The sequence below is a fragment of the Corylus avellana genome, chromosome 8 (genome assembly GCF_965113065.1).
Source record: "Corylus avellana chromosome 8, dhCorAvel1.hap1.2, whole genome shotgun sequence".
NCBI classification, from domain to species: Eukaryota; Viridiplantae; Streptophyta; class Magnoliopsida; order Fagales; family Betulaceae; genus Corylus; species Corylus avellana.
Window position 1 is genome coordinate 22,309,689 of NC_142497.1, and position 11,545 is coordinate 22,321,233.

An 11,545-nucleotide genomic window follows, 5' to 3' on the forward strand; every position below is an offset into this window, starting at 1 on the left:
CTAGCCTAAGTTAAACTTAGAGAGCTGTTAGACGTTCATGAGCATATTTTTCTAAATCGGAAGAAGCTGATGCGAAACTTTTTTCGCCACACAAGAAAACATCGGGATAAACCTAGCCGGCAAAGAGCGGGTTTGAAATGTGTCTTAGACTTAGACATTTTTGGGTTCAAGTCCGTTAAAGAGTTGCCTCATATTACCTAATACACGGTTCTCACAAATAGAGTCATATATTCGGGATTTATTCTCTAGAGTTAGGATGAATTGTACCAAAATCGTCAAAATAAAGTCTACTAATGTAATATATATTCTAATTTCCTTATAGGTGTATATATAAACAGAAACCCGATGCTAAAATTACGTATAAAAAAGAACGAGTCAAATAGAATTAAAATTTTATTATCAAAATTGCCACTATGAGCAAAATTGGATTAAAAAAAAAAAAAAAAAAAAATCCAATTTCGTCACATTGCAGAGTTGTAGCATGAAAAGCTGACAAGAATTTATATGAAAAAAGAAATCGTCACAACTTTTCTATTTTGCTTTTTCATAGCCTTTTTATGGTTAAACTGCACACACTCCCATATAAATCCTAGTGAGAATTGGAGATTATGTGTGTGTCTTTCTTGGTGGGCACGCTACTCCCAAAATACAAGAAACAAAATTTGTTACAAAATCTCCGATTTTTTCTACCTATTTCCTTCTGGTACGTATTCTTTGTTTACTCTTCAATGGCAATGGCGGCGGACGCGCCTCCAAACTCTGGTAGAGGAAGAAAGCGAAAGAGAAGAACAATGGTAAAAAGAAAGCTCACTCGTGGTGAAAGTGTAGAGGTGAGACAGTGCTGTTTTTGTTGTAAAATCCTTTCTTTTCTCGATTGTTTCTTGTTAACAATTCATGGGCTGTGATTTCTTTATAGCCTTTCTTTTTCAAAAGAAAAAAAAAAAACAAATCTTTTGGGTTCTGTGTGTGTATTTATGTGTAGTGATTATTTGCTTAGATTTTTGTATTCCTTTTCGTTGTATATTGATTATTTTGTTTTCCATGAATGCGATCTATTTTTGATCCAGACTACGATGTGCACTGCAATTTTTTGTCTTACTATTGTTGTCAATGTATGGCTCGTTTGTGCGCTCTGTTTGGTATTCATGCAATGCCTTGAGTTGGGGTTCTGTAATGGGGAACAAAGACTTGGATTTGGGGGGTTTTGTTTAATATTTTCCGTTCTTTTTCTCTCTTTAGTGATGTTGAGCCACCCACTAATCATTATTTCCATGCTATATGTTAATTGTGAATTCCAAGTTTTTTGTGTAAAAAAAAAAATTGAACTTTTGCAGGTAAGGAGTGATGAAGATGGATTTCAGGGCTCATGGCACCCTGCGACTGTCATTGCATGTTATAACCGAGGTCGTCGTGTCAAATACGACCATCTCCTGTGCAATGATGGCTCTAAAAATCTTGAGGGTGCTGTGGATGTTTCACCCACATTAGATGGGATTGGTAATGCCACTGCAAACAGCTGCAATTATCGTGGGTGTATAAGGCCGCCGCCGCCTCGTGTTGAGTTTAGTAAATGGGGCCTTTCCTATGGACTGTGTGTGGATGTCTTTTACCAGGATGCTTGGTGGGAAGGCGTGATTTTTGATCACGATGACGGTTCGGATGAGAGGAGGATTTTCTTTCCAGATTTGGGTGATGAATTGAAGACAGAAATTAACAGGTTGAGAATTACTCAAGACTGGAGTGAGGTTACAGAGAATTGGCATCTGCGGGGGTCCTGGTTATTTCTTGAGGTGATTGAGGAATATGAGCAAGAAGGGTTCATTGGTGTTTCGGTGCAGCAAATTTGGTATGACTCGCGTGGAAAAAAAGATTTTGAGAAAATTAGAGATTGGACCTGTACTAGGAAAGACTTGTGGAAAAAGTTAGTGTGGGAGGTCATTGATGAGAACTTGAATATTATTCTAAAATACGTATTTCAGGATTTAGATCATTCTGTGGGTTTGTTACAAGAAACCAATGGAGGATTGGAGTTAGCTAGAACTGCTGATGATGTTGATATGAGCCCTGAAGCAGATTTGGTCAACTCTCATGCTATTGTCCCTGTTGAGAACTCATGGTGTAGTGATTTATTGGTTGATCAAGGGAACTCTGCCATGGATAAACTAAATTCTACTTTGGATGTTGAGTCGGATATGAATCTTTTGACTGAATCAGATGTACACTCCCATGATAAAGTGGCCTGTTTGTTGGTATTGCCTTCTAATCCAGATGGAATTTCTAGCGCCAACTCCTTGACCATCAGCGGAGATCTTTCTGAGGGATTGTTACAAGACACCAATGCAGGATTGGAATTAGCTAGAACTGCTGATGATGTTGATATGAGCCCTGAAGCAGATTTGGCCAACTCTCATGCTATTGTCCCTGTTGAGAACTCATGGTGTAGTGATTTATTGGTTGATCAAGGGAACTCTGCCACAAATAGATTAAATTCTACTTTGGATGTTGAGTCAGATATGAATCTTTTAACTGAATCAGATGCACATTGCCATGGTAAAGCGGCCTGTTCGTCGGTATTGCATTCTAATCCAGACGGAATTTTTAGCACCAACTCCTTGACCATCAGTGGAGATCTTTCTAGTAGTAATTCCAATATGACCAATGGAAATTCCAAATTTTTGAAAGCCATTTGGCTACCTGCTGGCCCTGACATACTTCCTGGAGCTGTATTCTGTCCAAGTGCTGTTACAGATTATGTTACGAGTAGGAATAAAAAAAGGGGTAAGATTTCCGTAACCACAAATTTGCGGAAGCATCTTTTGTACCTGGGCTGGAAAATTGATTTCACGAGATTTAGTTATGGAATTCGACTTCGGTATACCTCACCTGATGGGAAATGTTACTATTCACTTGTTCAGGTCTGTCAGGGTTTAAGGGGATCCACCACAGAGATGATTTCTTCAATCTCAGATAACCAGAGAAGTTTGCATATTTTACCTGATGATCCGTCTTCAACTTTGGTTCTAGAACAACCAGAAAAAAGTCAGTGTCCTGATTTTGCCCCTCAAACTGTGGTGCCTCCTCAGTCTGATGTCCTTAGAGAAAACGCAGAATTTTGTCCTCAAGCTATTGTGGATTATTATATGCATGGAATAGATAGGTCCTCCAAGTCTCATATTTTGAGGTCAAAGGCACGGATGCACCTCTCAGCAGTGGGGTGGAAGATGTATTACGCATATTTTGGAAGAGGGAGGCGTGAGTTGCACTACACTTCTCCAAGAGGGAAGGTTTATTCTTCACTTAGAGCAGCCTGCAAAGACTGTATGGATGGAGTCATTGAGCAAGAGGAAGGTGATAAGTCATCATCTACAGCAAGTAATGCACCATCCACAAAGGGGTACAGAGAGTCTTCCAGTATAGCACAGTCGACAGAACTTCCTGAGCATGGTAAAGTAAAAGTTCGGAAGACTAGAACAATCTGTGGGAAGAGGAAGGATGATTTATTACATCTTGCATCTCAGTCTTTTCAAGCACAACATAACTTGCAAGCTGCAAAAGATGGTTCACCTATTGGATTAATAAGTAGTAGAAACCTGAATCCAGAAAATGAAAAGGCCAGCCTCCCAAAGTTAAAAAGAAAAAAGTTTCTTGGTGCATGGAACAAATTAAGTACTGATCTAGAAAGTAGTCGCCCAACACTGCGTTCATTCAAAAGAGTACAGCAGGTGGTTACTCCTAGTTCATCACACTACAATCCTCGAACTGTACTCTCTTGGTTGATTGATAACAATGTGGTGCTTCCGAGGGCAAAAGTACGTTATCATAGCAAAAAGAATCTTCGTCCAATGGCAGAAGGGCGGATAACTCGTAAAGGGATTAAGTGCAGCTGTTGTCAAAAGGTGTTCACTCTTTCTGGCTTTGAAGTTCATGCTGGCAGAAAATGCCGCAGACCAGCTGCTAGTATTTTTCTGGAAGATGGCAGGTCTCTGTTAGATTGCCAAAGGCAAATGATACGTGGTAATAAAATGGGAAGCTCCAGACAAAAACCACATGATATGATGAAGGGAAATTCACATCCAGGCGAGAATGACCACATTTGTACCATTTGTCACTATGGCGGTGAATTAATTTTATGTGATCAATGTCCATCTGCATTCCATAAAAGTTGCATCAGTCTGAAGGTAGATTTTTCCTCTTCTTATATATATATATATATATATATATATATATATATATATCCTCAGTTTGTGTCAGATTTATGATTCCTTTTACTTTTTCTCTTTCCTTGAGACGTTTTCTTAGGGATCATATGATTGAGGTCATTGATATCCTGTGTTGGGCTGGAAATTGTTTTTCTCCTGTAGGATGTTCCGGATGGTGACTGGTTCTGCCCACCATGCTGTTGTGGAATTTGTGAGCAAAAGAAATTCAGAAACAACAGTGAACATCTAACTGATGACATTGTTCTCACTTGCACTCAGTGCGAGCAAAAATGTAGGTTAACTTTTATCTGTCTAATTCATTTCATGAGAAGCGCCAGCAACTGATATGTATGTAAACACATTTCTAACTTTTTTGTAATGCGCTTTTGTCAATTTGATGTAGATCACCTTGGCTGCTTAAGAGATAGAGGTGCAGATAAGCTGGAAAATTGTCCTGAAGAAACTTGGTTTTGCTGCAACAAGTGTGAAGAGGTATTTTAAACCCACAATTTTCTAATATTAATATTATGTGTCAATTAGTGTTGGTTTCGGACTTCATTATTTTGAAGTTTCTTTGTAGCTTATATCTTAATTTCTATAAAAAAAATTCGATCATAGCAAACAGCTTGTGCATCATTTGTTTTTGTTTCCATTTGTTCATATGAACTCGTAAGGACTTTTCTAGCCAATTTTCTATGAATTAGCCTCTCTCATTCTTTTTCAACAAAGCATTGCAATTTGCATGTCAAATTTAATGTGTATAATTCGTACTTTCTTTATCTTTCTCTTTTATTTTCCTTTTCATGTCAAATATGAAGGTTAAGTTTTACATTTGAGGAGGTATTAGTCCAAAAAACAGAAAACTTAAAGAATTAGATCATTGCATACCCAAGTGACCTAACTAATTTCAAGGCAAGAGCTCTTTGTTAATAGAGTTTAAGGAGTAAATTCAAAAGTGAAAATATAAAAGCTGGAACTAGATTGTCTCTTTGAGAAATGCTAGTTGCTTATGCTAATAGCTAAGAGAAATGAAAGAACATATCCAAATTGATTTCCTCTTTCTGGATTTTGTCATTTTTCCTTTGCTTTATTTGTTTGGATAGACACAATTTGTCTTGTTTATTGGTTAGAAATCCAGTGCCATTTTTAAGGCTGTATGTGTAACAGAGTTCATGAAGCAGTGGGAGACTTGTAACACCCCAGTCTCACATCTGATAGATGAATAACCTACATAAAGTGGGTAGATTATAAAGGCACTCATGGGTGCTAAGTTCTACATTAGTTCCTTAGTATGTGAAATTGGGCTTTATAAATGATATTAGAGAGCTCTAATTTTTTCTTTTAATCTAAATTGAGTACTCCTTTTAGAGTGTTAGTGTAGATGTGACCAGCACTTTCGTTACAGGACTAGAGGCCTTTGTTCCTTTGCAGTTACTTGGTTATAGTTGCCCCCAAAAAAAAAAAAAGAGAAAGGGTTACTTGGTTATAGTTACAATTTATTGTTAGAGGTTTCCTTATAAAAAAATAATTTATCAAAAATTTATTTTTAGAGGTTTCAATTGAAAAAAAAAAAAAAAATGATGATGTTATTAATGTAATCCGAGTGGGAGGAAATATTGGCTAGAAAGATCTTTTCACAATGAATAGTAGTATTAAAACAAAAAGGTTTGGGAGGGAGCAACCTGAGTGAATGTAAGTGGCAGTTATCTTTTATTTGGAAAGACAATAGGCTTCAAATCTTATACGATTTTAATCTCATGCTCTTTTCATACTGTCAGTAGTTGATGAGATTTGTCTATTATGCATGACTTTAGCAAATGTGCTTCATGGATTTATTATGTTAGGTATCACATCTAGCACATGGCTGTTATGATTTTTTTGTTCTTGCAGATATTTTTGGGCCTCCAGCAGATTTTAGGTAAACAAATTCCAGTGGGTGTGGACAACATGACTTGGACATTGTTAAAGCCAATGATGTCTGATAGTCATGATGTAGAGGCCATAACAGAGAATTATAGCAAACTTAATGTTGCTCTTGGTGTGATGCATGAGTGTTTTGAACCTGTTAAGGAACCTCACACCCAGAGAGATCTTGTTGAAGATGTTATTTTTAATAGAGGGTAAGAAATTATTTAACCTCTGTTTTAGTTATGTTCATTGTTCTTGATGTTAGGACTAGTATGTAATTCTCTTATTTCATTGTACATAATTATTTACTTAATCTACGGCCCTTTCTAGTATCATTTCCATTTACCATTACCTTTGTAAAAAATACAAATGAAAATTTGTGACAGAATACATTTCTTATCACTAACTATGGACTCAAATAATGAACAATGGTAAAAAAACCAATATGTAAAACCTGTTATCTTTGCTGCTTCCACATGTGCCTCCGCCATGTCACTACCAATATGCTCCCCCCCCCCCCCCCCAGCCCCCGCTTCTCCCCAAGATATACCAATTTGCAGAGAGAATTTCTTAATTTCAAGTGCAAAAGCATGACTTTTGTGATTTGAAACGTTGCAGGTCAGAGCTTAACCGTTTGAACTTCCGAGGGTTTTATACAGTGGTTTTGGGGAGAAATGATGAAATGATTGCTGTGGCTACTGTAAGGTGAGTTTTATAGAATCCCTTAGTTTTTGCTTTGTTTTATAGGTCTCTGAATTGTTATTTTCCTGTTCTAGGATCTATGGAGGGAAAGTGGCAGAGATACCTCTTGTTGGTACCAGGTTTCAATATCGTCGACGTGGAATGTGTCGCGTCTTGATGAATATGCTTGAAAAGGTGGCTTACAATGTTTTTTATTTACTTTTACTTTTTTTTGCGTGGGGGGGGGGGGGGGGGGTCTCATAATTTATATTACAAGGAAACAGTAAACAGTAAGTGGAGTGATTCTGCTCCATTCTGCTCCATCCATTAAAATAAGGGCCATAAGGCTGACCAACGAAAACCATGGTTAAAAGTAAATTATTGATTCGTTGTTTCGTTGTAGCAATATCAGTAATTGGTAAATCAACTACTTACATGCCTCTCATATATTGCACTCAGTTTGTGAGATATTATAATGCCACTATAATTATGAATGACTTAAATTTGCGAGTTTGATTTTGCATTCTAATCACTAAGGACTTCTTGTGATGTTCAATGCTGATTAAAACAATATTGGTTCTAACATTGGAATATTAAAAAAAATACTCTAATGCACTTTCTTTTTTTTCGTAAATGTTTAAAACTTAATGGTTAAAACCATCTGAGCATTAGTACTATCTTGTTTGTGGTGGTTTTTCTTTGTTGGTTAGTGGTTTCCTTCGTACAGCTATATTCATCATATGGTGTACTACGGATGTTTGGTTTCTTGTTGTGGAGACAGGATTTGACTCATGAATTCAAGGTTATAAGCCTTACTAGCTACTAATCTTCTCTACCCTGTGACAGAAAAATTTGGAACAAATGGACAAACAACACCCTTCTTATCAGTGCAAATATATCCTATTAATACAGAATGTTAAAGGGGTTCCCAAAATGATTGATGATCATAATGAGCTTTGCTTTTCCCAGTTTATGATTTTTATAAACTGAAAGTATCGATGGTTGGATGGTTGCATCATATAGAATATCCAATTGACGTTTCATAATAATTGATTTTCCATTCAAACCACTTGTAGCCTATGAAAAGTTGTTGTGCTGTGTTTGTTGTGTCCACTTAAGGGAGTGGGTTAATGGGTTAAGATTGACCCCAAGTGAAAGGACAAATAATCCTTCCTCGTTCTCTTTTTGGCTGAATGAATCCAGAAAATTGACTTAATTAGTAGTTTCTCACTGTTGTTTTCCACTTTCTTTTTCTTCAGAAGCTCACCGAATTAGGAGTTGAGAGGCTGATTTTGCCCGCAATTTCTAGTGTACTGAACACGTGGACTACTTCATTTGGGTTTACGAAGATGACAGATTCTGAGAGGTTGCATTTTTTGGATTTTACTTTCCTGAATTTCCCGGATACTGTCATGTGCCAGAAACTCCTAATAAAGAACCCTTCAGAAGAATCAAGTCCAACAAGAGGTATATTTCTTACCCTTCATGCATGTTATACAAAAGGAAGTAATTCATTGAATTACTGAAAATATTCTGTTTTGCAGGAACCCAGCGTGATCTTGCCTATGAAAATGAAGATTGTACTAATTTGGATGTGTTCAGTGCTGTCTCTGAAGTATATCAAACAGAACAAATTGATGAGAGCAGAATTGCAGAACAGGGACTATTAATGTATGTCTAACCTCTTACTTCCTATGCTTATGAAATGAAAAAATAATAGAACAATGTATGAGCTTATGATTATTGTATCTTCAAGAACAATCAAACTCAGTGCCTGTATCTCAAATCTGGAGCCACAACCCCAAGTGGTTGGCCTACGTATACATGGAAATTGGGGATTTTGATCTATGAATTCTAATCGCTTCAAGTTGATGGCTCTATTGTGTAATTAAAGAATTGAATTGCATGTATGAACGTGCAATAATGAATGAGTGTGGCTGAATTGAGTATAATGAGCATATAGGGTCTTAATTTTGGGTGAAATTAAGGGATTTTGTAGATGAATGTTTCCAAGTTGATGTTTTGTATTCGAGATTGAGATTAGTATTCTAATGCATCAAACGAATCTGATGTAAGGGAGATTTAGATTAAATGAGAGAAACGGACTTTTAGAGAATATGTTATAGGGAGAAATTAGGTGTTGTGATCCGCTTAGGTGCATTCTTGAATAGGAACGAGTTAGAATCTTTAAGGAGTACGAAGAAACTTGTGGATATTGGTGCCGTTTGCACACGTGGTAAGTAGAATTTGTTAATTTGGGGTTTTCCAAATTACCTGAAATTGATGTTTTGTAAAAATCATTAGTTGTTGGAAATTATTGTTTATTTTGATATTATGTTTTCTATTGTGACTTTTGTGTATGAGTTAAACAAATGGTGAGCTAAGCTATGTGGTGAAGGCCTTGGACTTTGGTGGCATAACCATCAAGTATAAGGTTCAAATCCCTTTGGGTGCAAACAACTCCTTGGGGCCACACCCTTGGCAAAGCTAAATTTAACCAATATGTATGGTAGGTGTACGTTAGACGAGTCCGAGGTTTATCCTTCAAGGGTAGGTACATGACTAGGGTTTTCCTGTCATAAAAAAGAAAAATAAAAAATAAAAAGATCTGGAGAGGGAGGAAAACTATAATAGTAATAGACTATTATAGTTCCTCCAATCCAGTCCACCCTTTGCTTCATATACAACACACTGGTCTTATTAACTCCAGAGTTGACTATTCAGTACTCCAAAGCAAAAAAAAAAAAAAAGCACCTTTTTCTGGGGCCTTTGAACGTCATTTCCCCGATTGGGTCACAAACAGACTCTCCTTTTCGCCTTGAACCCCAAAGATCATGCCATGTTGCCTAGTGCCTACTTCATTAGTTTGGTGGACATATGAGTTTCTTTTGTATTAGTTTCTAATGGGTGCTAGCTTGATGTGTTGTCGAAAACTATACTCTTTCAAGTCGGAATTTCATTCTCCAAATGTAACTTGTTTAGGTTTGGTTTCTGGTCCTCCAGAAATGAGCAACTTCTCTCCTACCTGATTGATCATGCTTTCCTCGTGCATTAACTGCTTAAACATTTGGCATTACTTCTTGAATCCTGCTCAGTATTTAAATTTGTGGTTGTGTCACTGACTCTGGTGATTTTTGTTAGTACTACAGGCAACAACGGGTATGGTTGCAACAACCCAGTTGATGATACATTTGTCATGGTATTTTCCCATATGAACAAGTCACTTCTTCCATCACTGTCCTTTCCTTTTTCCTTTCTTATCTGGTATTTATTTATTTATTTTTAATTCTTAAACAAGGTATTTTGACTGGCTTCTTGTCCAGAGGAGGGGACCAGCCATATCTTACTGAAACCAATAGAGGGTGCTTGATTGAAGATGGAGGAAGAAAAAGGCAGTAATTCAGATTTCTGTGCTACAGACGGAAGGTATCAAATAGCAGAATCTGATTGATCTAAATCACAGTGAAGTACTTGCATAAAAAAAAAAAAAAATTAAAAAAGATAAAAAAAAAAAAGCGCAGCGAAGTGGAAACTCATTCTAGTGTGCCTCAGTGCCTAGAAGATTGTTGTTTTTGCTTTGTGAGATGCGCGGATTCTTTTTTGTATAGAAAACATGGTAAAATAACTTTTAATGTATACTAAGGAGAATCGGAGATATAGCAATAAAGCTAACCATTAGTTTTTCTTGGTGCACAGTTTTGGAGTAGAAATGTAATGGTTCCTTATTTGTGGAATACAGCTGATAATGTTAATAATAATTATCCCTTTGATCGATCTTCCATTATCTTACAGCTACTGTAATATCTTTTTCCTATTTTTTTTCCTGGTAAATAACTCAACACACTGCAGAATATTCTAGCTCTTGCCGTGCTTTCTCTTGTTTATTCGCGCATGAAATTTCATTCCTTTTCTTTCCACTTGTTGGATATTCTAGCTCTCTTTGCTTTGCATAAGACTAGCACGTGGGATTTGGTGCCTCTTCCTCCTTCGTTGGGTCTACAAAATCAAGACCAAGTCTGATGGCTTTGGTTAAAGATTGCATGCTCGTTTGATTGCAAAGGGGTTCACCCAGAGGTTTGGTTTTGATTACGAGGAGACATTTGCATCCATTGCTAAGATGACATGTGTTTGCACCTTGATTGCAGTAGCTTCTATTAACCCGAGGAACCTCTCACAAATGGATATCAAAAATGCTTTTATAAATGAGGATGTCAATCAAGAAGTTTATATTTCTCTACCCCCTGGTGTTTTCCATAATCTTTGGGAGGTATTTAGACTACATAAGGCTTTGTATGATCTCAAACATGCTCCTCAGGCCTGATTTGAGAAGTTCTCTAATGTTTTTTGTTCACTTGGTTTTGTTATAGTGATCATGATTCTGCATTGTTTGGTCGTTCCACCTTAGCTGGCCACATTCTTCTCCTTTATGTTGATGACATAATCCTGTTTGGAGATGACACAGATGGGATTGCATTATTGAAATTAGAGCTGCACCACTAGTTTGAAATGAAGGATTTGGGACTCTTGCGGTATTTTCTTGGCATCGAGGTAACTTCTTCTCCCAAAGGCTATCTTCTCTCTCAGTCCAAATATGTAGCAGTGGTCATCCAGAGAGCTCATCTCAGTTAACTCTTGAAGTGTTGAGACTTCTGTTGAGCTCAATGTCCACTATACTCCTTCAGATGGAGTTCCATTCGTGGATCCAACTCTATACCGCATCATTGTTGGCTGTTTGGTTTATCTCACCATTACTCAAC

At 37.0% G+C, this 11,545-nt stretch overlaps 1 protein-coding gene across 4 annotated transcripts; it reads left to right on the forward strand.

Moving 5' to 3' along the window:
• The first annotated feature begins 728 nt into the window (after positions 1–728).
• LOC132163159 (PHD finger transcription factor) lies at positions 729–10,297 on the forward strand. Of its 4 annotated transcripts, none has more exons than XM_088519091.1 (11): positions 729–830; positions 1,335–4,178; positions 4,362–4,491; positions 4,603–4,691; positions 6,090–6,319; positions 6,726–6,812; positions 6,884–6,983; positions 8,048–8,255; positions 8,333–8,459; positions 9,930–9,987; positions 10,087–10,297. In XM_088519091.1, the coding sequence occupies exons 1-11, from the start codon at positions 729–731 to the stop codon at positions 10,093–10,095; spliced, it is 3,984 nt and encodes a 1,327-aa protein (XP_088375217.1). In that variant the 3' UTR covers positions 10,096–10,297. The 4 variants fall into 4 exon arrangements, with proteins under 4 accessions (XP_088375217.1, XP_088375216.1, XP_088375218.1 ...); XM_088519090.1 differs by having other exon boundaries at positions 10,112–10,297; XM_088519092.1 differs by having other exon boundaries at positions 9,938–9,987.
• Positions 10,298–11,545: the final 1,248 nt, after the last annotated feature.

What these genes read in the sequence shown, in the direction of transcription:
- LOC132163159 (XM_088519090.1), top strand. Translation starts at nt 729, where the DNA reads ATGGCAATGGCGGCGGACGCGCCTCCAAACTCTGGTAGAGGAAGAAAG. An exon ending in CTCGTGGTGAAAGTGTAGAG is followed by an intron (nt 831 to 1,334) that starts GTGAGACAGTGC and finishes GAACTTTTGCAG; the next exon opens with GTAAGGAGTGATGAAGATGG. An exon ending in GCAGAACAGGGACTATTAAT is followed by an intron (nt 8,460 to 9,929) that starts GTATGTCTAACC and finishes GATTTTTGTTAG; the next exon opens with TACTACAGGCAACAACGGGT.